Raw genomic sequence first — 25,667 nt, 5'->3', positions numbered from 1 at the left:
TGATGTGAGACCGTCGATTTGTCCTGGTGAGTAATCTGGCGGCAGCGTTTTGGATGACCTGCAGACGGTTAAGAGCAGATACACTGAGTGATGTGAAAAGTGAGTTGCAGTAGTCAATGCGTGAAGAGATAAATGTGTGTATGATCATTTCTAATTCAGGTGTTGATACTACAGATCTCAGTTTACTGATATTTCTTAGATGGAAGAAACATGACCTGGACAGCTGCTTAACATGAGGGTCAAACGACATGGAGCGATCAAAGAAAATCCAAAGATTGCGCAGGTTGCAATGGGCAGCAGAGGAGAGTGGACTAATAATCTGCCTGATCATGGGGACAAACTCCTCTGGAGCAATAACTAGGACCTCCGTCTTAGAGTCGTTGAGTTGTAAGCAGTTTTCTGCCGTCCAGTCTCTGATGGCATTGACACAGTCCAGGAGCCTCGTTAATGTGAATGCCTCGCTGGGTTTGAATGACAGATGGAGTTGGATATCATCTGCATATAAGTGATAGGACACATTATAGCTTTTTATAATCGGCCCCAAAGGTAACAGATAAAGGGAAAATAACAGAGGCCCCAGAACCGAGCCCTGCGGTACACCACAAGACAGTGGAGAGGTAACAGACACAAAATCACCCACAGAGACATTGAAACTTCTGTCATTGAGGTAAGATGTAAACCAGTCTAACGCTATGCCAGATATGCCCACCCAATCACGTAGCCTCTTAATCAGGATGTCATGGTCTACAGCAGGGGTGTCCAAACTTTTTTCAAAGAGGGCCAAATTTGATAATGTGAAAATGCCCAAGGGCCAACAGTCCCTGCTGACATTATTTTAAACAATACAAGTAGCCTATACATACATTGTTATTTTATCATTTTATTTTCAATGACAGCAAATAGCAATGTAACCAAATGTAAGCATTCATGTGTGAACACATCTCAACAACTATTCTGCCTTTTTTTCACATCTTGAAAGTCAGATAACAAAGAACAAGCCATCTAAAAGCTAATTACATAGAAACCGATCAATATTCTCACCTCAAGACAATCTTAAATATGACTTAGTGAGGGTGATGAAAAGTTGTCTAACATTTAAATTCAACACACATGAAACAGGCTCACGAAAAAAATCAAGTTGTCTCTTCGTATCTGATGATAGCTCTTCAGTGTTACGAGCCAGGCAACCATTAGCAAACTCTGTCTTCTTCTCGGGGCAAATGTTTTCTGCTATTTTCATAACACAGTCTTTGATAACCTCACATTCCGTAAAAGGTTTGTCATGTTTAGCAATTACCACGGCCACTCCGCAGCTTACTTTGATGATGTTTTCATGTGAAAGGGACCGCTGCTGTGTGGCCAAGTTATCTTGGAGTTGCTTCACTTTTCTAGCACGGACGCTCTCTAATAGCTTGTTGTAGCATTAGCACGTTTGGTCTCGTAGTGTCTCTTTACATTATATTCCTTAAACAAGGCAACAGTCTCATGACAAATTAGGGAGACACAGTTGTTTCGGTTTTCGGTGAAAAAAATATTGCGATCTCCACCTCTCCTGGAAGCGGCGGCCCTCATTATCGACTTTCCTTTTTTTACTTGCCGTAGCCATGACAGTTCAAGGGTCAGAGCCAATTTCAAACAGCCAGACAGTTACAGAGTGGTGCTGCCACCATGAGGTAAAAATAGGAATTGCATGTTGAATTTGTATGATTTATTCATTCCGTTTTGACTGTGCTGGCGGGCCATAAATAATGCATTTTAAGACAGAAGGCGCGGGCCGTATAAAATCTGACCTCGGGCCGTGATTGGCCCGCGGGCCGGACTTTGGACATGCCTGGTCTACAGTGTCAAATGCAGAACTGAGGTCCAGAAGAACTAACACAGAGCAGTCACCTGCATGAGCACACATGAGAATGTCATTTGAAACCCTCAGGAGAGCGGTTTCAGTGGAGTGTTGCTTACGAAACCCAGACTGGAACTTCTCGTACATGTTGTGCCTCTCCAGTGCAGCAGTAAATTGTTTGGCCACCACTTTCTCGGACAAGAAAGGCAGTTTTGATATGGTCCTGAAGTTCATGGGCAAAGCTGGATCTAAGTTAGGTTTCTTTAATATGGGCTGGATAGTGGCATGTTTTAAATAGGAAGGGACAATTCCTGTAGACAATGAGGAATTGACAATAGATGTTACTGCAGGTCCAATAGTTAGCAGAACTTTCTTAAATAGAGAGGATGGTATTATATCCAGAGGGCAAGTTGATGGCTTTGTTTTGTTAATTAAGTCCATCAGGTCTTGAAGGCTGGAAAGAGTCCAGAACAGCAGGAGATTGCGAGGAGCTACATGTAGATGAACAGATCCCAGGCTGAATGCCAGACCTAATACCTGTTACCTTATCAATAAAATAGATCAGGAATTTGTTGCAATCGTCAACAGAACAGCATGGTAATGTAGAGACAGACGGTGAAAAAATTCTCTTAATTGTGTCAAACAGAATCTTGGGATTTCTCTTTGAAGAAGAGATTAGGTTGGCAAAATAAGCAGTTCTAGCTTCCTTTACTCCAGTATTAAAAGAAACTCTGAGGTCTTTGAGATGTGAGCGATGCACTTCTAGCCCAGTAGCTTTCCAGAGCCGCTCTGTCCTGTGACACTTCTGTCTCAGGCTGCACACAGCGTCTGTCATCCATGGAGTAGTGTTGCAGGCAGCCCTGGTCCTTTCCTTAAGAGGTGCCACTTTATCCCGCAAAGTGGTGCAATGTTCATTAAATGACTGTATCAAGAGTTCAACATCATTGAGATTTGTGTTAATATCACAGCAGAAGTGCATAGAGAACTGATCAGCTGTACTCTGAGTAATAATGCGGGAGTGGAATGTTTGTTTCAGACACAAGGGGTCAGCATTGACAGAAAGATCAAAGAAAATACATTCATGGTCACTGATCAATGGGTCCTCACAACGGGTATTATCAATATCAAGACCCAGAGAAAACACAAGGTCCAAGGTGTGACCACCCCTGTGAGTGGCGCCAGAAACATGTTGCGTGAAATTAAAAGATTCAGTAATATTGAGAAACTCAGTGGCTATACAGTCTGTGGTATCATTGATATGCAGATTAAAATCACCAACCAGAAGCACTTTGTCTAGCTTGATAATAGAGGTCAGAAAGTCTGTGAACTCTGATAAAAACTGACCTGGAGGACCTGGAGGTCGGTAAATTAAAAAAACAGTAAAACGGCGTTAGTCGGGCCACTTTAGTCAGCTGCAGCTCAAAAGTAGCATAGGATGCTGTGCTCCCCAATTGGCAGGAAAGCTGATTCTTCCAGACCACGGCGAGACCTCCACGCGGCCCGTCAAACGCGGTGTCCCAACATAAGAGCAGTCCACAGGGCAGAGTTCATTGAAATGGATGCATTCCATATTCCGTTGCCAGGTCTCGGTCAGAAATAAAAAAGCCAAATTATGACTTGTGAACAAGTCATTTAAAATGTGAGCCTTGTTTGTTACAGAGCGTGCATTAATCAGACACATTCTGATGGGGGAAGACACTGCATCGTCATCAGCACAGGAAGCTTTGGGGGTATGTGCAATAGGACGGATCACTCGTGCAGCACCTCGAAACCGACCATAACTAGGGCGTGAGCGCGAGCCTGTGATTCTCACGGGAATGTTCATGGGTCGTGGAGTGGAAGTTACAGTAGAGGCTGTGGAAAGAGTAGTTGGAGACCCTCCATGCCGCCAGGGGGAGCTAGTGTTGCTTTTTTTTTTTTTTTTTTTTAGAATATTTAATTTTAACAATGCAAGAGAGCATATAGAACACAGAACATTAAACATTACAAACAACTACATAACAAGTTAAGAGAAAAAACAAAAAAAACTAAGCACAAATAAATGAAATAAAATTAAGTAAATAAAGTAAATAAATAAATAATTCCCCCCACCCAAAAACAAATAAAAAAAATAAAAAAGGTTGGTGCATAAAGGAGAATGCAATGACTATATTCTAAATCGGAGCTCTAAATAATTACAGTCCTATGGTGCTGTTAGTGTTATACCCATGTACTCCAAATAAGGCTGCCAGATTTTCAAAAATAAATTATATATTTTTCTGAGACTATATGTAATTTTTTCAAGAGGAATACAACTGTTCATTTCCACAGACCATTTGTCGACGAGAGTGGGGGAATCAGACATCCACGTCATCGAGATACATTTCCTGGCCACACATGAAGCAGTTTCTACAAGTTTAATTTGGGGCTTCGTTAAAGACCTGTTGAGGGTTGTGAAGTTTCCCAGTAAACATAGCTCAGGATCTAATGGAAAGGTAGCCCCTGTGATCTTAGTTATTATACTACAAAAGTCACACCAGAAGGACCTCACCTCTGTGCAAAGCAGGTACAGTGTAGGAAGGAGCCGACCTCGATACCACATCTGAAACACATTTCTGACATTCAGGTTTGGATTTATGTAGCTTCTGTGGGGTGAGGTACAGCTGATGAAGAAAGTTACAATGAACAAGTCTGTACCGGGCATTAACTGTTGCTGAGAAACTGTTCTGGCACAAATCTGACCAGAGTTCTTCATCAATTGTTATATTCAAGTCTGATTCCCATCTCATCCTGGATCTGTGTAATCCTGGTTTTGGGCCCTCATTCAGCAACATAGAGTACATTTTAGAAATAAATTTGTACACATTTCCCTGGTGAAGCAATGTTTCCACGTTAGTTAACACAGGTAGAGTCATTCCAGGGCCCAGGTTGGTTCTCAAAAAGGATCTTAACTGGAGGTAACAAAATAAAGTTCTGCTGGGCAAATCATATTTTCTCTTCAGTTCTTCAAAAGGTATGAGGAGTCCTTTATCAAAGCAGTCTTCCAGATGCTGGATTCCTCTGTCATGCCACGTCTCCAGAATCTTGTTACTTAGAGTCATGGGCACAAGTTAATTTTGTCTTAGAGGTGTTTTTGGTGATAGTCTCATATTTAGTCCAAGAGTTTTGTGAACTTCATACCATATTTTGATGAAATGTTTCAAAATAGGATTGTCTGTCCTCTTGGATATGGTTTTGGAGTTCCATTTATAAATAAAATCACTGGAGGTTTCTTCTTTCAGAGGATGAAGTGCAATTTGTATCCAGGAGGGGGCAGCATCACCGTCAAAAAATGACACCCTTGGCATTTTACAGTTCCATAAAAACTGCCTCATGTGTTTGTTGAGGGTTTTAAAAAAGGTTTGAGGTGATGGAATGGGTAAGGACTGGAAAAGATACTGCAACCTTGGGAGAATATTCATTTTCACACAGTTTATTCGACCAATTAAAGTAATGGGTAGATTCATCCATCTGCGTAGGTCGTCCTCGATTTTACTCAGCAATGGGAGGTAATTAAGTTTGTACAAATTTTTAAGATCATTATCTATAATTATTCCTAGATACTTAATATTCGGGAGCCACTTAAATGGGGTTGTTTGTTGGTATTCAGTGTGATCGAAGTTCGTGAGTGGAATAATTTCACTTTTTTCCAGATTGACCTTATATCCTGAAATAGCACCATAGGTGTGTTGCTTGTAGGGGATGAATGCGGCTGATGAATGATCGTAGAGGAAGAGTGACAGCGGACAGGGGATCCAGGTGTAAACAGTCAATCATGTGAATGGGAGTGAACAGCATGCTGTAAATTAGCCGCTAGCAGGCGGCTACCCAGCATGTTAAAATGAATACCATCTTTCTTAAAAGCGGAAGAGCGGCCCCAAAACAGATTACAATTGTCAATGAAGCTCACGTTGTGGGTCCTGCAGGCAGCCTGGAGCCAGGTGTGGAGGCTGAGGACTCTGCTGAACCGCTGTGATCCACGGCCGAGTGTTGGACTTGGACCACTGATAAAAACAGACAGTCCACAGCTGTTTAAAAAGCTTAAAAGATTTGTAAAATCCATGTTGGTCAACTCAGACTGGTGGAGGGCTATGTCGTTAATTCCCACATGAATGATAATTCGCCGAATGGAAGACGGGAGGGCGCGCATCAGGCCAGGCAGTGTCAGCAGGATGTCTGGAGCCGTTGCTCCGGGGAAACCGTGTGTCTCCGCGTTGAAGAAACGGGTGTTCCTGATTATTGAGTCCCCGACTATCAGCGTCATCGGGGCGAAGAGGGGACGAGGCGGCAACACTGCGCGTGCAATACGCGTGGATGGAGGCGAGGATTCAACCAGTGGTGGCGGAGAAGACGAGCAAGGACTGAGAGAACGGGGGACCGAAGCTCGCCGCGGTGCTGGTGTAAAGCACGGTATGGAGCGGCGTGTCCTGGGGCGAGAGGAGGGCTGAGGAATGACTGGCGTAGGGATGTCGGGGGACCCGGGGCTGTGGGTCCCCCGAGGCGCCAGCTGGGATGATGTAGGAAGCTGGGAGTCCGTAGTCAGAGGAGGGAACTCGCGCAGGGCAAGGGCGTCAAATCCATTCTTCAGCTGGACATCGAAGCCATGGGGTGTAGGAGATGAGCGTCTCCCTCTCCGGCTGCCGCGAGCACAGACCAGGGACCAGGGCTCGTGATGTGATGGAGTAGAGCTGACCAGGGCTTTAGGCTTAGCTCCGAGCCGTAGCCAGGAGGCCTCAGGAGCTGCGACCGGAGGAGGCGCCGCGGCATCAGGACTGGAAGCGATGGACTCATGCACGCGCTCGCTGGCTGTGTCAGTCTGTGATGGACCGAAGATGATGGTGTCCATGAGGTTCTCGGCATACTGGATCCTGTAGAGCGTGGATATTCTTCCCTCCAGCTCTGTGATTTTATCCACCAGGCGGGCGCAGCTGACAGTCGGATGGAGAGGTGAGTGAAGCCATAGCAGATCTGGTGGACAATTGGGCTCCAGCCCGTAGTCCACAGCCTTGTCCAGGTATTAACAAAGGTGGAAGCTGAATTCACAGACGGTGGTTGTCAGTTTGACGTATGACCCTCTATATCTGTGGTCTCCGTGGCGTTATAGCTTCAGAGCCCAGGGCTAACAAACGAGCCAGTAGTAGCCCAGCAGGCTAACTGATCTGGGGGACGCAAAAAAAGTTCGAGTACGTGTTGGCTGACATCGTACTATTAGTAGTTCAATTGAAACTCGGAAAAAAAGGGTGTGCGGAGAAACAGACACGACGCACAAGTGAGCTGGATCAGGTGACAGGCAAATTGGAGGGAAAACAGCAGCACCAACCTCTTAGAGGTTAATGACTTGCTGCTGTCTAGTTAGTTCAGCTAATGAGGATTTATTTTTTCAGTCAGAGACTGGATGAGCATCATGTGAAACGCTGGCTCATTGTCGTGTCTTTGATGATGTCTGAGAGCCTGCGTTACAAAAAGGTGTGAGAGAGTGTCCGCATGGCCCACCAGAGAGGATCTGATCGAAAGATGCTCTTGGTTGCGTTATGTGAAATGTGGGATGCTGGGGTTTTGGATCCTGATCGTTGGATGAACTACAAGTCAGGATATTAACTTAGATTGAGACCATTTGTTTTTTTATTTCTTAAAAACTTCCATTTAACTTAATGGAAGTGCAAATCACGGGAGTTCCTCCAACTAGTTCATCTAACAAATTTGATTCTCATGAGCCTGCATGTGACACAAGGGAGCCAAATCTGATTGGCTTGCTGAATCACATGTTTCCTAATCCAGGCAGCCTGCATAAAAACTGACTGGGTTGTCTTATTTCACAGTTTGTGGTTGGTCGACACTCCAGATGCCCAAATATGTGCACAAGCGAGTTTAGGTTGTTAGTTTGTTCGTTTGTTGTTAGTTTGTTTGTTAGTTTAAAGTGAGTTTAGGATAATGTGTCCCCCAAAAGCCAAACTTCTAATGGTTCCCCTCCCGCCCCTCAAATGTGAAGATTGCTTTTATCAGTTCTTTGTCATTATATACATATATATTTACTTTTGGTTTTGCACTGTTGGTCCAAAAAAAACAAGTGAATTGAAGATGTCTCCTTCAGCTGTGGGATGTTGATGGGCAATTATTTTTATAATTCTGTTGATTTATGGACAAAGTTACTAATCCTGAAAATGAACCAACAATATCTGATCATTTTATCGTTCAAATTTTTTTTTGTAGCCCCAAGCTACATGATCATTTAATTTCAGTTGATTACTGTAGTATGTAAGAAGCACATGTTTTTTGTTGAGAATATTTTGGCCATTTTATGCCTTTAGTCAATAGCGAGAGTGGGCACCGTTCGTTTGAAAGGTAAATAAACAGGCTTTCCAACGGTATAAAATGTATTGCCAAGAAGCATTGTTACAACAGAGAAATAATCTACCAAACACTCATTTCCGAACTTTTGTGCGATGTTTATATGACACTAGCTGTATATTACCACTGCATCTATTTTTTTCCACTCTGAATCTGTGCTCCCCTATCCCCCTTCCGCCACCTCCAGGTTTGTCACGCGCTTCATCGAGCTTGACGGCCTCACCTGCCTCCTCAACTTCCTGCGCAGCATGGACTACGAGACGTCCGAGAGCCGCGTCCACACCTCCGTCATCGGCTGCATCAAGGCCCTGATGAACAACTCGCAGGGCCGCGCGCACGTCCTCGCCCACCCGCAGAGCATCAACACCATCTCGCAGAGCCTGCGGACGGAGAACATCAAGACCAAAGTGGCGGTGCTGGAGATCCTCGGGGCGGTGTGCCTGGTGCCTGACGGCCACAAGAAGGTGCTGCAGGCCATGGCACACTACCAGAAGTATGCTGCAGAGAGGACCCGCTTTCAGGTGAGGGGAAGCTGAAGTGGTGCTTTAATACCTTGAGTACGAGCATACTTACTTTAAGGAGCCTTTGCTGGAGGCACGGGCAGACGGAGATTATGGGAAAAGGCAGACACAGTATTTTAAAGTAATGCCAAAATAAATCAAGCTGTGGTCATTTCAATAAAGTTGGAGACTCGTCCTTTAACACCCTCAGATGGTTGGCCTAAGGTTAAGTCAACACTTTGGGCATATTAAAGGCAGGTGAGGACATCCAGAGTTATGGAGGTCAGGGCATGTGTAGCGCTTTAGCGGCTAGCAGGACTGAGTCAATAAGCCATGTCTCGCAAGCCCCCCTTCCCAGAGCCTTGCCCTAAATCATACCTCCTCGGGGTGAGCTAACACCACAGCAATTGAGTGATTCCTAACTTATGAGGCTTTTTTAAAATGTTGAGCTGTGATTAAGCTCCAGACGTATGTCGGGGGCTCAGTGGGAACACAGGGTGAGAAGTGCAACCTGGTTCCCCTCAACGTTGTGTCAGAACGATAAATCAAGATCTCAGCGACGCGTTTCTTTCATCTCTGTCCCAGTTGCTACAGTATCCTGTGATTTCTGTGACGTATATTTTCGATCAAAAGCCCGAGGCTCTGGAATGCTCTGCCTGCAACTCTGCGCCTCGCAGATACTGTGGATACTTTTAAAAGCCAGCTCAAACCCCACCTCTTTAGGCTGGCATTTGTGTAAAAGTAAACCCATGTCCTAGACCTGCTCTTAAAATATGTTTTACATTTTTATTTTATTTTAATTTTATTCTTTAACATTTTTTATTCACTCTGTGTAGATAATTTATTGACCCTAGGGTCACATTGTGTTCTTTATGCTTTTAAATGTCTGCTCTGTTAAGCACTTTGTGATAGTACTGTCTGTGAAAAGTGCTATATAAATAAAATGCATTCATTCATTCATTCATTCACAATTGCTGACTAACCCTCCCATCTGTGCCGACCACGCAGACGCTGCTGAATGAGCTGGACAAGAGCACAGGCCGCTACAGAGACGAGGTCAACCTAAAGACTGCCATCATGTCCTTCATCAATGCTGTGCTCAACGCCGGAGCCGGAGAGGTCAGCGCACCCACATGCCTTTTTAGATTACACCCTACAAAACATCAGGAAAACCTAGCTGTAATATAGTTTCAGTATTTGGGAAAAGACGTCATCAAAGGGAGCCAAGGAGCAAAAATTCATAGGAAATGTGTTATTTATGTCACTGGTATGTTGTAGCTAACAAAGCATATTAGCTGAAAAATGTTAATACTTATCCCAAGTCTGTTGTTCGACGCAGTTTGAAAAGCTTCTGTTTGCTTGCAGTTAAAAGTTATATGTGAACTTAAAGGGGACATGTAATGCTCCCTTTCATGTTCATACTTCTATTTTGGGTTACCACTAGAACATATCTGCATGCTTCTGTGTGGGCTTTGTGCATTTTGATACTTTCACAGTATTTATACCTAGACCTGCTTTATGATCAAAAAAGATATGGTCGTCTAACTTTCTACTATATGGAACTTTAAAGGATTTTTAGGAATTACACTAATTCCCTCTGTGGCTGGAGAGTTGGATGAGAAAACTGATACCACTCTCATGTTTCTACAGTAAATGTGAAGCAACAGTGAGCAGCTCGCTAGCTTAGCTCAGCCTAAAGACACGTAAACGAGGGCAAATAGATGGCCTAGCTCTGTCTAATGGTTCCTTTTTCATCACAAACTTCTTCCGGTAAGTTCTCAAGTGCTAATAATGTTCTTAGGAATGATGAGTTCAGATTCCCAGGTTCGTGCTAGATAACTAAAGATGATGTGCCATGATCACCATTTGTGAAGTCCTCTCTTATTGATTATGTTCTTCTATATTTCTAGGACAACCTTGAGTTCCGCCTCCACCTGAGGTACGAGTTCCTGATGTTGGGCATCCAGCCGGTAATCGACAAGCTCCGGGAGCACGAGAACGCCACTCTAGATCGGTGAGAGTGAGACCCTAATGAGCAATCGGCTAATAATTGATCATCCTCTTTGACAAGAACTTCATCCTTGTGTTTTGTTGAAATTTGACTGTCCTTCCTTGTCACCCGGAGTGAGGGTGCAGTAAATACTCAGACTGTTATTTCTCCTTCTCCAGGCATTTGGACTTCTTTGAGATGGTGCGGAATGAGGATGACTCCGAGTTGTCCAAAAGGTTTGATACGGTGAGTAACTTAAAATCCCTCATAGACACCAGTCTGCTTCCTCATCTTACTACTTTGGTTGTGTGGCTCAAATCATCAAAAGGCAAGCAGAGCAATGGTCAAAATTCCTTTGTTTTGTTTTTGATAGACCCACGTAGATACTAAGAGTGCCGGGGCCATGTTCGAGCTGATCAAGAAGAAGCTGAGCCACACAGACGCCTACCCCAACCTCATCTCCATCCTCCAGCACTGCCTGCAGATGCCCTGTGAGTACATACAAGGAGTTGTTCTGGGCCTTCTTTCTTAATGCTCAAATTCAAGGACAAGTCAATTTGAGGTACTGGAAAAGCTATAATATTCCAAACATTACACAGATAAACGAGGCGGTGGCAGCCTGCAGCACTGGCAGCTCTTAGACCGGATCCTCCAGCAGTTAGTCCTCCAGGACGACAAGGGAGAGGACCCGGACGCCGCCCCGCTGGACAACTTCAGCGTGAAGAACATCATTCGCATGTAAGTGGAGATCTCACCGCCCTCGACCGAAGATGACGCGTCGGACAAGAGCAGACTCACAACCCCTGCCTGCTGACGGTGTCATTTCTACTCACAAGAGTGTGTAACGGTGTCAGGAATAACACAAACACTCTAAGTCTAAAGCCATATTACTCGTAGCCTCCATACTTCTCCAGCAGGAAAGAGGCAGAAATCACATGGCGTAAACAAAAAATGTCATTTGCGAATTGTCATTTTTTTTCTTTTAATTAATTAAAATTACGGGCGACCTCCGCAATTCTTCCAAATAACTAGCGGTCCCCAGGTAGAATAGGGCTGTAGGATATTACTGTACGTCCAACATTGTGCTGTGATTTATAACATAAGAGGGAGTTACTGTAAGCGCACTATACACCCGAGTGCTCCGGGCCTTTTTAAAAGCCTCTTATTCTCTGAAGCTGTAAACGCACTGCTCTCATTTCTGGAAAATCCTTGTGGTCAACGCATCTCTCCGAACTATGATCAGAGATGGAGTCTGACATAAAGCCACATGTTGTCCACATGTTGATATCAGAGTGTTTGAGGCTGGAAAGGCAGAGAAGCAGCGGAGATTTGCATCAGGGCTTTGTTGCGAGGACGCATTTACAGTAAACCAGCTTTCACACGTGCAATAAGACCGGTTTCAACACTCTTGGTCATATTTTTTACTGTGGATCTATTGCGACGGCAGTGGAGAATGTGATTGCACAGGAGGGTCAGGTGAAGTGAAGCTGGCGGGGTAGAATCGGCAGGAAGCCACGCACCGATGGTGAATTGGCATGAAAGCAGAAGCTGGAGATTAAAAGAAAAAAAGGGCTCTAATCGCATTAAGCGGGGCAGGCCGGCCAAGTCAGCCATGTTTAGGTGCAGCCAAGCAGTGACGGCTTCACGAAGAAAACAGGGAGACGTAATCATTTTAGCATTATGACTTGGATGTAGGTGCTTTCTGTTTCCAAATGATCACATTTGCTGGGGGATGTGTGGTCTGGGTTTCACTGAAATCAAAAATCAATCTGTTCTTGTGTGTAGGTGGCATTCAGGGCTCAGTCTTCACTCCTAACAGTTCATTTCAGTTTCTCTTTTAGACGTTTTTTCTTTCCAGCCTCCACTTTTTTTGTTTTCGGTTGCTCCCTAAAGCAGGCTTCACATCAGTGACCAATGTGTTTCGTCTCAGCGGGGGCGAGAGCCCCATAAAACATGTGGCGTGGTAAACCTTGGCTCCTGCCCGCTCCCACTTTGTTCACTAATTCAGCCACTACTGTTTGTGCAATCAGCTCACTCGAGCGCAGTTCTTTCCAGTGGCGCGCGGAGAGCGAACTGAGACGCGATGTCTTAAGCCCCGGGCGTCCATTACCATCCATTGCAGATCCATCCGCTCCACATATCTGCCAAAGCCTCGTTGTGTTTCCATAAACTCTCCTGGAGTAAATTGCGCCCTGGAAAGATTTGCATTAAACTGAGATTTCCTCATTGTTTTGGGCTGCGTGCCGGTGGCCCGACAACGTACGGCACGGCACGTCTTGTTCCGTAGCCGCTTGGGCGGGAGGATGGGGGGGGGGGGGCATTAAAACAACTGTTAAAACAACTGGGAGACGAAGCCATCCATCATCTGCGGTCACCATCACTACTTTTTAAAATGAACACTCTTGTGCAGATCACATTCCCCTGCGGCTGCGTAAAGGTTATTTATTTGACCTGTGAACAATAAAGTGATTGTGTCTTTTTTCATTTTAGCGCCTTGGATCCACGGAGCGTTGCTCGCGCTGTAATTAAAGCAGTGCTGACTTTGTGATCAAGTGCAGGCACTCCTGTTCACTAACACCAGCGTTAAGAGGACAGAAACCTGATTAATGATTCATTTGCTTTGTGTGCATTGATTACAAGCAGTTAAGTGCAAATCGTTACTGCGGAGAAGTTGCTGTATCCTTGTTGGCAGTCCTACCGCAACACACTCTCATTCTTTCTTTTTCACTGTTTGATACTCTGAAACATGTCTATTCCCTTCAACTCTAGCCACGGCTTCCACCGATCCTCAAGGTTTTTCACTTTTCAAATCTTTTCTCTGCTAAATAAATTTCTCAAAACGCGCCATTTGATCATCTTTGCAAATCTCCCTTCATTCTCCTGTTTCTAATCGATAACTCTGTGCAGCCCCCCCCCCCTCCCAATTACCTCATCTCTTATATCGGTTGATCCCACATTTATATCAGAACATCAGCGTAACCCCTATTTCACCCCTTCACGCTGAACCCGCTGCCCAAACGGAGAACTGAATTTAACTGATTTCAGCCCTGCGGGATTTGTTTTAGCACTAATGTTGTCATGCAGCTTAAAAAAGGGGTAAAACTGCATCAACCCAGTCAAGATGCCTATCACAAAAAAGGAAAGATTGACGGTTGAATTTCATCAACAAGTTCCGCCTTGACTCTGTTGGGCTGCAGTCGACCTCCACATGCCAGCGGTGGTTTCTTTTTTGTTTGTTCCTTGTTGCCTGTGCTTACTTTTGTCCGCTCTGTTCACAGGTTGGTCAACGAGAACGAGGTGAAGCAGTGGCGCGACCAGGCAGAGAAGTTCAGGAAAGGTAAGACCTGTTCGACACACTGCACTCTACAGGTCCAAAGAGAAAATGCATTATTAAAATGCATCGTGCATTATTGAAATTCGAATACACATTGTACATCGAGCGCATATTTGGGGGACTTGCCATCCTCAAAAACTCACCAAATGTTGCACACTTGTCAGGCCTGGTAAAAATAGCCATTTGATATAGGTTGCATATTTGTGTGTAAAGAAATGGCACTCTAGCGCCCCCTAGAAGTTGGGCTGGCGACGCCCCTCGGCCTGTATGTCTGAATTACTTGAAATTCAACACACATGTCCAGCTCCGGTAGCTCTTCAAAATTGCCTCTCAGACCCCTAAACTCCGCCGACTTAGATTTTCCGCCATTTAGAATTTTGTGAAAAACACATTTTTGCAAACTCCTCCAACACGATGGGTCCGATTGCTACCAAATTTGATCTGGATTATTATTGGATCTACATCATCAAAAGGTATCAAAAGCTTTTTGATATCTCTTTGAGTTTACAAGATATGGACCAATAAACTTCTTAAAGGCGTGGCTTATATATCAATACACATAACTTCTCAACAGTTTGTCCTAAAATAGCCAAATTTGCAGCATATGTGGATATCGCATTCTGTAACACACCCTGACATTTTCATTTCATTCAACCACTAGGGCAGTGATCCTCAACTGGTGGGTCGCGACCTGTTTTCAGTGGCTCGTGGGCCTTTGCCTGAAAAAAAAAAGTGGTGTGCTTTTATTTTGAAGGTGATTTTTTTACGCAGCGGAGTGCCGTCTATTCACACTCAACAGTATTTGGCGTTAATGCCTTGTAATGCTAATAGACACCCGCTATTTCACAGCATAGAAGAACACCCACAAAGTTTTCATCTGCTAATTGAGCGAAACACAAGTACGACACCGACTACATGTGATCTGGACTTTCTTACATTAAGGACAAAAGAGGGAAGTTTTCTGCAGCGAGATTCTGGCACAAGAAAGCATGAAGCCGTCAAAATTGAAGCGGCATTTGGAAACAAAACACCCTTCTCTCAAAGATAAGCATGTTGTGTACTTTCGAAGAGGACTTCAAGACCTGAGGACATCACAAAAGTGTTTTACTTACCTGTGTTGGGAACGTAGAGGAGCGTGTTTGGTTATCAGCAAATATGAAACTAAACTATCAACATCAATGGAGTTATTAACATCAATAAGTTAATTAGTAATTACTAATAAGAACGGGGCACCACCCTGCGGACAGGGACCAATAACCAAACTATAAACTAAGTCTCATAATTAGTGTTCACTCACGATATTAACAGTCTGAATACTATTACACGTTTGGAGTGAGAGTGAAGGTTTAAGTTCGAGCACAGGCCACTACATCCAGTTATTATTACACACATATGCACAAGTAATCACAGACGACTGCTCTTTAAAATATAACAGTTTATTAAATCAAAATAATAAATGATCAGATCAAGTAATATCAAAATCAACAAGCCCTATCATACAATTATGTGTCTAATACCTAAAGTCAAATGAATAAAGTGGGGTAAGGGTGTGTGTGTGTGTGTGTGTGTGTGTGTGTGTGTGTGTGTGTGTGTGTGTGTGTGTGTGTGTGTGTGTGTGTGTGTGTGTGTGTGTGTGTGTGTGTGTGTGTGTGTGTGTGTGTGTGTGTGTGTGTGTGCGTGTGTGTGGAAACGAAAAAGGGGGTGGGGGCTTACTCAAACAGTGATGGGTAATCTAAAAAGGGGGCGTGTGAGCCTACAAGCAAAGATGGCGGAGTCTAGAGCAGTGGTTCTTAACCTTATTGGAGGTACTGAACCCGCCGAGCTTCATCAGTGCATTCACCGAACCCTTCGTAATTGGAAAAATAAAATATGATTTCTTCAAAACATAGGTATATATTTTATTAGTGCACAAAATGAACCATGCATCAGTTGCACACAAAATCACTGTGCAAAGAACAAAACCAACAAAACATGAATTTCACACAAAAACATAACTCAGTGAATATTTACTGCAAATCAATGTGACTTTTGCTGTTGCCTTTCAGATACAAGTTCAGAAATGCGCGGCCACTCTCATATCATTTTGGCAGCAAAGTCTGTTCCTTTTCTTAGTTTTCATGTCCACCATCCTCAAAGGATTGCTCACAAAGACTCGTTGTAACAAACGGTGTGAGTATCTCAAGGGCGTTCTTGGCAATACGAGGGTATGGTACGATTTGGTGACACCAAAACGTTGAGAGCGTTGTTGTTCCGAAGAGTTGCTGTTGAAGCTGGCTCTGCTGAAGTTCAATGATTTCGTCGAGGCATTCATCGTTGACATCTGCTGTCGCAACACTAAACGTGAACGGCTGTCTCACCCATGCTGGATATGACTGTGTGGTGGGGAAGTATCCGTCGAGGGACTTTGCGAGCACATCTAAGTGCATGGCAATCGCTTGCTTCAGCTCCCCAGCTACAGAAATGTCTCCAATTCCAGACACGTCTTCGATCTTACTTACCAGCAGGTGAAAGTTTGCGAAGTAGTCATTCTCTGTTCGTCGTTTCCATGAAGATAGGTTTTTTTTAAAACGCATTCAGGTTTTCTTCCGCTTCGATGATGTTGACTCCACCGCCCTGCATCTGTCGATTGAGAGCATCGAAAATATCGGCCATGTACGCCAAGATGAGAATGAACTCAGAATCTTCGAAGCAATCTGCGTGACAATGTTGGTGCTCTCGCAAAAACAGGGCCAATTCCACACGCATTGCAAAAACCCGATTCAGCACCTTTCCCCGGGATAACCACCGGTGTGTCTGTGTTCATAATATTATCCGTAGTCGCACAACTGCGTCTGAATGACGGCCGCTTCCAGCGTCATTCGCGCTGCCCGACAGAAATTCGCGTCATTCGCAACCATTCGCGTCTGTGCATTGACTTTACATGTAAACAACGTTTTGGTCAAACAACCACGTGGAAGGAACACACACACGCGCACACACACACACACACACGGTCATTCGCGCCTGAAAGGGGGCTGGGCTTATCTCCGTGGCTTATCGCCCTAAAAACAGTACCGTTTCCGCCATCCACCATTGAACTAACCACTAGTTCTGCTATATACTTGTTGTGGAAGTCCCTCAAACGTCGGACAATCAAACGCCCCCGTGTCTGGGTTCATAATATTTTCCGTAGTCGCACAACTGCGTCTGAATGACGGCCGCTTCCAGCGTCATTCGCTCAGCCCGGTGGAAATTTGCGTCATTCGCAACCATTTGCGTCTGTGCATTGACTTTACATGTAAACTACCTCGCAGTTCGGCAGACACACACTGCGATCAAGTGAGCCGCAAGTGTATGTAGCTCTTCCCCTTTTGCATTTCATTATCAGAATCAAGCTGCTTTGAACACACTCATTGTGTCCCCTTTTAGATCACGTCGAGCTGCTGGGTAAACTAGAGCGGAAGGAACGAGAGTGCGAGACCAAGACCCAGGAGAAGGAGGACATGATGAAGACTTTGAACAAGATGAAGGACAAACTCCAGCGCGAGGGAGTGGAGCTGCGCTCAGCCAGGGAGCAAGTCCAGGACCTGTCCTCGCGCATTAATGACGTTTCTGTGAGCAGAGCTGCTTTTGAATAATTTACACAATATGACGCACAGTGAGTCGTGATATGCTGCTCTGTTAGCGCGTAGCTGATTGCTAGGTGTTTGATAATTTTTAATGGACAATTTTCTTGAAACAAAAAAACACTTTTCTACAATTCTGGTGAAGAATAATCACCCTAATAAACAATGCTACAAAAACAAGGTTTCTCACGACATATTCGACAAGACCGATATTTATGTTGTCACAATGCATTTGCTGCAGAGATCGGTTTCACGGTAGGTGTAGCTTACCACGAACAATAGGAAACAGTCGATGTTGCCTTCATAAAAACAAGACACTGTAGCTCAACAGCTGGGCCGAGGAACTGAAGTCCTCAGTCGCTGTAAAGTTGCTATCTATACTTTTTTTTTTTTTTTTTAAGAAAACTTTGATAGCCAGCTATTGTTGGCTAGTTTGCTAGCTGACAACTTATAACATAAGTAAGACTGTTTTGGAGCTGTTTTTTACTTGCTAGCTATTTCTTCCTGCTCTCAGCTAGTTTTGCTTTAAATTGCTTATATATTCTTTATCTAACTCGGTTAGGCAACAAATAAGCATTTTATCAAAAATGTCAGAGCATTACTGAATGCACTTGAGTGTTATTCATGATAACTTTATCTCTTCTTTACGTCTCTCCACCAATAGGGCATCAGTGTTTCTTTCCCGCCTTCTCCTACTCCCGGCGGCCCCATGGCTCCGCCTCCACCACCTATGATGGGTGGCTTTCCTCCGCCTCCTCCTCCGCTACCGTTCAGCTGCCCGCCTCCTCCGCCACCTCCTCCCCCACCCGGTGCACCGCCTCCTCCACTGGGAGCCCCTCCTCCCATTCCCTCTTCATTCAACTCGGTGGCCAGCATGCGCTCCAAGTCCATCCCTCAGCCATCACATCCACTCAAGTCCTTCAACTGGGCCAAACTAGGAGAGGTGAGAGGGCGATGAGAACATCCGCTTTGCCAGACCACGTCGGGTGAAAATATTGAAACTGAATTAAATTTTAAGATAAGATGGCGATATAGTCTATGGTCAGTTAGCTGATGTTAGCATCATTTTATCCCTGATCTAAAGTAACACAGAAGAAAATTTAGAAGTAGTACCTGTTCAGTCTGTTTTTTTAATATTAATCCCTTATATGCCTTTACCCCTTTTTCAGAATGTGATCAACAGCACCATCTGGAATGACATCGACGACCTGAGAGCTTTCAAGATTCTTGACCTCAAGGACATCGAGAAGATGTTTTCAGCCTATCAGAGACAGCAGGTTTGGATTATTCAGCAGTTCGGTGTGTGTGTGCGTGTGTGTGTGTTTATTTTGGCGATTGGCATTAAAGGGCCAGTGTGTAGCATTTCGGGGGATCTATTAGCAGAAATGGAATATGATATTCATAACTGTTACCTGAAACTAAGAATCGTTGCGTTTTTATGAGCTTAGAATGAGCCCTTCATATCTTAACTAACTGGGCTGCTGTAGGAATGTTACGAGGGAGCTTTTCACATTTTCACATTACCTGAAGGCCACCGTAGTTCTCTGACACACTCGTGAAACTGCAGTATCGTGAGCTGCAGAGTGCAAAACCATGGCACCAGTGGCGGGCCGTCAGGGCCTGCAAGGCCTTCTCTGCTGGCCTAAACAGAATCACAAAGCTATATATATATTTAAAATATATATATATATATTTAAAATATATATATATATATTTTATAATTTAATATTTTTTCTTAAATACACTGGTTATAAGGTGGTATTTCAGCTGCAGGACCAGCAGTGAAGGCCCAGGTATAAAATGCACGGCCCGCCACTGTATGGCACCACCAGCCACCGTCTTCTGTTGTTCCTGAAGTAGTGTTGTTATGGTGTGGAAGGCCTCTGAGGCGAACAACGTTACCACTGTTTTGCACTCGGCGGCTTACGTAACCACAGTCTTGGAAAAGTGAGCAGTCGGTTGCTGTCTGCAACCTCATTTCGATTTCACTAAACCCTACACACTGTCCCTTTAAACATATGGACGCAAGTGAAATCAGAATTCTGCCATTCTTTAACATGTCTGTGTGCGCAAGAGTGCATGTGTGATGGGCTGTGGGGTGGGATGTCGTAAGAGGATTCTTGAGAGTGCCAAGGGTCCAGCTCCAGGCCAACACGAGCAGCTGCTCACTGCTGAATGCCTTATTGTAAAAAAAAGAAATGCCACAGAGCTCGAGCTTTGCCCGAGTATCTGCAGAGCGTTAGTGTGAGAACTGGGTTACCGACTGGGGTCTTCACGGGCTGATGGATCAGGGCAACACGGAGGAAACACCACTGGAGTCACGACGCAGGAAAGGTTCTTTTTCCAGGGACTAACTATGTAACAGGGTAATTGCAGTATGCAGGCCCCTGGGGCGATACCATACATAGCAATTACTTCCCACTATGCTACAAACTAATTACACACCACTTGCCATATGATAGAATATTGTGTGCATACATTTTTATATTTTACTGGGTGAAATGGGTTTCAGTGGAATGTCGATACGCTCTAATGAGTTTCTCGGCATCACAGTTTAAATCAAAGGCTCAATGGAGGAGCGGTGCTTGGTGAAGTCTCTGTAGAGGCGTCACCATTGTTGAAATGCTTTACATGGTATTTTACTGCCACTTTCAGGCTTTTATTAAAGAGCAATGGGTCATTTGAGGCTGTTGCTGACAGTGGTTTACTGTGTGTATTTATTTATTTATATCGAATAGGTTTGTATTGGCACCGACCGACAGTTAAACAGCGATCTCTATGGATATAGCCACATAATAAAACCTGAGGCCCGACTGGCTTTGACAACTCGGTGAGAGAGATTTGGCAGAGAGCGAGGTTCCATTCAATTCAACGTTGCGATGTTTATACATGGCATAATTGCTTTTTCTTTAAAAAAAAAAAGCTTGTCATTGGCCTTTTGTTTACATTCGCCCTCTGTAGGATTCCTTACCACACTTCATTTTTCATTTTCTTGTTTTTCCATGTCAAGGCAAATGTAGATGCAATCAAAAGAACGCGCTACAGCAATCGTGACCTCCTTAAGAACACAGAAACCAAAATAGAGCACAGTTTAAAAAACTTGCACCAATGCAGATATATTTCAGACTTTTCAACATCGACTTCATGAGCCCCTGATGACTCGGTCAGCCGATTATTAACGTTGTGCGCTCAAAGAAGGCTTCCCAGCTTCGGCTTGTTAGCGTGCATAGTTGTAGTTCTCTGCTCTAGTCACCACCTTATTTTCCTCTGCTTGAAGTGCTGATCTTTGCATGTGTTTTCAATTACTTTTTTTTTGTGTGTGTCTTTCTGCATTCTCCCAACTGCCTGGGCAGGACCTGCTCACTAACCAATCCTTCAAGCAGGTGAGTCAAGAGGTCCAGCATCTTTACCTCATGGTCCCCTCCCTCCACTGCTCTATCACCTTCTCCTCTGCCATGCAGCAGACGGCCGGGGAGGCCAGCTCCTCCTGTAATGAGTGTGTTATGTGACTCGTCTCTGGTCTGGTTTAGGTGTGTTTTTTAATCTACAAACTGAATGCAAATGACTGTCATTGCTGGTGTTGATCATTACCAAATTGATGTGCTTTCTTGCACCGTGACAAGAGTGTGTGGATGACGCATTAAGATATCTGGCTAGTTATAAAATATGAAGGGGCTAGTCTCCAGTTACACTTGGGTTGAGTCTGCATGCTATGCACAAGGTAGCAAAACTGCATTTTGAAAAAACCTGCCTTTAGTGTGTGGGCCCTACCGGTGCCACACCTCTGTCCGGTGCTAGGCCTCATGGGTCAACGCAGGCATGGAAAAATGACTCTCTCTTTACAAGCTGCATCTGTTTCACACACGTCACAGCCGGCAACCGCAGAAAAGACTGCGGAGAAACCGGCTCGCACCATAAATAGAATGTGTTTAACACACAGCCCCCACCTGGTTTTCTCAGACATGTATTCATTCTCCCAGTGGAGTTTTTAATGCTACATTAGCGTGAAGCTCACAGAACTATCTGACTGGCCCGAACCGAGAGTTGCACAGTGTTTCCTGTTCCTCCGAGAGCTTTATAGGCCGGCCTGCGTTGTGTTTGCAGTGGTGACTCACCAAATAAAAAACTCCTCTCACAGGACATACTTTCTATTTTTTGCCTGGTATGAATTTGTGTCTCCTGTTTTTTTTTCCACTGCATTTCTTGGATATGTTTCCATACCACTCAGTCCAGGCGTCATAGTTTTAATGAGACGTGCATTACGACTTTGAGAACTGATGCATCACTGACTGCAAAAGCAGGTCAGGCCAACTACGGTACTGTATTTGGCTCGAGTGCAACCTTTTAGTCTTTGCTTGATATTGGCAGTGATGAAACATTCTTTTTTTATATATATATATATATATATATATATATATATATATATATATATATATATATATATATATATATATATATATATATATAGAGAGAGAGAGAGAGAGAGAGAGAGAGAGAGAGAGAGAGAGAGAGAGAGAGAGAGAGAGAGAGAGAGAGAGAGAGAGAGAGAGAGAGAGAGAGAGAGAGAGAGAGAGAGAGAGAGAGAGAGAGAGAGAGAGAGAGAGAGAGAGAGAGAGAGAGAGAGAGAGAGAGAGAGAGAGATCTATATAGATCTCTCTCTCTCTCTCTCTCTCTCTCTCTCTCTCTCTCTCTCTCTCTCTCTCTCTATATATATATATATATATATATATATATATATATATATATATATATATATATATATATATATATATATATATATATCTGCTCCAAATGTACACATTGTTAAATGCTTAGAAGAGGTCATGTCATCTCTCGACCAGATAAAGAAGTCAAACAGATGTGAGGAGGAGGCTTTGCATTTCACGTGAGCACTCTTCTAGATGGAACTGTGTTGCAAAGTTAATCTGGATCTCTGTCTTCATCTTTCTGCAGAAGGAGACCGGCTCTATGGACGACATATACGTCAGCACGCGGAAGGTCAAAGAGCTGTCGGTCATTGACGGCAGACGTGCGCAGAACTGCATCATCCTTCTCTCAAAGTATGGAATTATTAATTATGCTTATTAACTATACCGTTAGTTGGATTGTAATTGTGAAGAGATCCCCTGAGCATCGGCTATGGTGACCTTTGGGTCAGAGGCTACAGCTGTAACTCTGGGTGGAGCTGCTTGAGGCAGGTGATTCTTATGTCTGTAACGGGACACAGGACATCTGCCAGTGTAACTGAACTACCATCCACGGTGAGAGCAAGCTGAGTCATATTACAGACAGAAAGCATTGTCTCTGGAGTAGTTGGTTTTTTGTCTATTTTTAAACATTCAAGTACTATCAATCTACACATATAAAGTAGATTAAGACACATAAAATGCCCCTCCCCCCTCTCCCTAGGGGGGTTCAAGTCTTACTACATCAGAACCGGAATCAATTCAAATCCCCTCAACAATATGGTAACCGTTTGTGTGTCAATCCAAAGCCCTGTAGAGAATTTGGATCAATAAACAGACTTCCCGAGACCCGTCTCTGTCTGACAGCATGGTCCCTGGATTGCTCTCGTGTCAATAGCAAATGACCCGAGGGTACAAACCCAAATGGGGTCAGCAGTCGCTCAAGGCTTCGGTGCGAGGACTAACAATGCTGTTATTGATCACAACCCGGGCACACTTAACACTGTCAGATGCACTGCAAACAGCTGGCAGTGCTCCCGGGGTTGACTCTGGTCCAGAGCAGTATTCCGCTGCAGTTTTTTTCTGTGTCGTGTGTTTGTGATGTGGCAAATAATGACATTCGATGAATGGAATTTAACTAAATGTTCTTCAACTGCAGGTTAAAAATGAGCAATGAAGAGATCAAGAGGGCCATCCTGGAGATGGATGAGAGGGAAGAGCTGGCCAAAGATATGCTGGAACAGGTGAGGTTGATGGATGATCGCGTACTATGACAGCGGTGTAGTAGCAGAGCTCATCAAGTCGACTACCACTGTTTGGATAGGTAAAGACAATGTGTATGGATTTGACTGATTGGGAAAGAAAAATTGATGTTCTGTTGTTTCTTCAAAAAGGTTTGATGTACCGGTACTTTTCCTAGTCAGCACTTGGCCCAGACAAAGTGATGTTATATATATATAATAGATTTCAGTCATTTTTTGATAAAGAAGCAGAAAGTTACAATTTTGAGATGTTCAAGGGCCCTGGGTCTTTTCAGTTTATTTCAGTGTGTAATTTTACATGGATACAGTTTCAGAGAGATTAACAAACCACACAGCTAAAGTTAAACCACAGACTGTAAATAAGAAGGTGACGTAGTCACGGAGACGTCACACATTGTGTGTGGACTGCCATGTTGAAGTCATCACTATCTAGGCTTTTGGCCTGAAGACGCTGTGTAAGACGCTGTGTCTTAGGTTAAGTTCTAAGACGAAAACACGCCGTTGTAGCGACCTGTCAATCACAAGGTAGCCTCGCCCTAAAGTATAGCCTGCTATATGGTCTATTTTACTAGTAGGGTCATTTTCTCATAGACTTCTATACAATCTGAGTTATTTTTGCAAGGAGTCGCCCCCTGATGGCCATTAGAGAGAATGCAAGTTGAAGGCACTGCCACATTGGCTTCACTTTTCAGACACGGTTAGGGTTAGACACTATGCATTTCAGTTTGCTCCACAGACATGTCGACTAATGTTGTTATCCTTGCGTCTTTGCAGCTGCTGAAGTTTGTCCCAGAGAAAAGTGACATTGATCTGTTGGAGGAGCACAAACATGAGCTGGACAGGATGGCCCGGGCCGATCGCTTCCTCTTTGAAATGAGCAGGTACACGGCATTGCATTATTGTACAACACGGGTAACACAACTTCAGGTCACAGCATTGGTGTGTTGGCTGTCTGATTGCTGTCGTCTGCAGCCAAACCACCTGCAAAGCAAAGATTTGCAATTTGCACGGCTGGTTAACGTTCATGTAGTTAAACTTGGGAGATATGGTGATGATCAGTTGCACACAAGTCATTGTCTCTGTTATAAAACAGATGTGCTATGTTTGTATCTGACTGACAGAATCTGAACATTTTCCAAAGTGAACAACGTGCAGATTTTGTACAGAATCAAGACATCAGCCACTCAACCACAAATAGATCTTAAAATATTACAACGCACGACGTCTGGTGGAGAAGAATAAGCTTTTGAAGCAGCACGGTGAGGCTGCGATCAAGAACAAGCCTCAAACACGTCAGGGTGATGGATTCATCATTTAGCTGTAAAAAGAAGTCATGGCTGCCCTTTGACGACTCCCGTCACATCAGAGGTTTTTTTTCTGCATTCCATCCTTTCTCAGAATCTGCGCTATTTGTTCAAGATAATTAAACCTTTTCATTTCCTTCAGTGAAATATTACCCTGTCTACTTTGTTTCCTTTTGACCGCGTCTCCCTGGTCCCAGGAATACATCTGGGATTTAGTTGTTTCCTTTTTCCTTTCTTTTTTCACCATTTAATATCCCTGGTCCGTCTTTGAAATTCCCACTCCCTCCCAAAGTACTTTTTGGCAAATTTAACACAACCCATTTTTCAACTCTCCAACTTGATGGGAGCCTATTAGATGATAAAAGGCCTGTGAAAACTGAGAGAGGGAGTTTTGTATGCTTGGGGGACTTCTAGCTTTCAACTTACACTCCCCTGGACACAAATGTGACTCACTTCCCTTTCTGTTTTTTCTGTCTTTTCCTTTTATCTCTTTCCTCCCTTCATCAGAATTGACCACTACCAGCAGAGACTGCAGGCTCTGTTCTTCAAGAAGAAGTTTGCAGAGCGTCTGGCGGAAACCAAGCCTAAGGTTGAAGGTAAGGACAAACTCATCAGAGGCCACTAAAACGCTTAAATAAGGCCGGCACTATTCTATGTTTCTCTTTCTGTCAACAAAGAAATTGATGACAATAACAAGTATTGTCTGCTGAAGCCTGATATGTCCTCTTCCTCTGTGCCACAGAGCTCCATTGTTGTCCAGAAACTATTAAAAACACAATCA

General features: G+C 44.0%; 1 protein-coding gene across 2 annotated transcripts in view; it reads left to right on the top strand.

Moving 5' to 3' along the window:
- daam2 (dishevelled associated activator of morphogenesis 2) overlaps positions 1 to 25,667 on the top strand; it is a 120,021-nt gene that overhangs the window by 80,455 nt on the left and 13,899 nt on the right. For both annotated transcript variants that reach the window (XM_079286620.1, XM_079286619.1), the window contains exons 6-20: positions 8,394 to 8,727; positions 9,715 to 9,825; positions 10,617 to 10,720; positions 10,876 to 10,942; positions 11,070 to 11,187; positions 11,296 to 11,434; positions 13,975 to 14,033; positions 17,439 to 17,623; positions 18,300 to 18,578; positions 18,805 to 18,912; positions 20,989 to 21,018; positions 22,589 to 22,695; positions 23,480 to 23,564; positions 24,357 to 24,463; positions 25,394 to 25,482. In XM_079286620.1, coding sequence (XP_079142746.1) covers positions 8,394 to 8,727; positions 9,715 to 9,825; positions 10,617 to 10,720; positions 10,876 to 10,942; positions 11,070 to 11,187; positions 11,296 to 11,434; positions 13,975 to 14,033; positions 17,439 to 17,623; positions 18,300 to 18,578; positions 18,805 to 18,912; positions 20,989 to 21,018; positions 22,589 to 22,695; positions 23,480 to 23,564; positions 24,357 to 24,463; positions 25,394 to 25,482 — 1,922 coding nt within the window. The remainder of the gene's footprint in view (positions 1 to 8,393; positions 8,728 to 9,714; positions 9,826 to 10,616; positions 10,721 to 10,875; positions 10,943 to 11,069; positions 11,188 to 11,295; positions 11,435 to 13,974; positions 14,034 to 17,438; positions 17,624 to 18,299; positions 18,579 to 18,804; positions 18,913 to 20,988; positions 21,019 to 22,588; positions 22,696 to 23,479; positions 23,565 to 24,356; positions 24,464 to 25,393; positions 25,483 to 25,667) is intronic.

The sequence above is a fragment of the Melanostigma gelatinosum genome (genome assembly GCF_949748355.1).
Source record: "Melanostigma gelatinosum genome assembly, chromosome: 16".
NCBI classification, from domain to species: Eukaryota; Metazoa; Chordata; class Actinopteri; order Perciformes; family Zoarcidae; genus Melanostigma; species Melanostigma gelatinosum.
The sequence above is the reverse complement of the archived record's forward strand: the minus strand, read 5'-3'. Positions and strand labels throughout refer to the sequence as shown.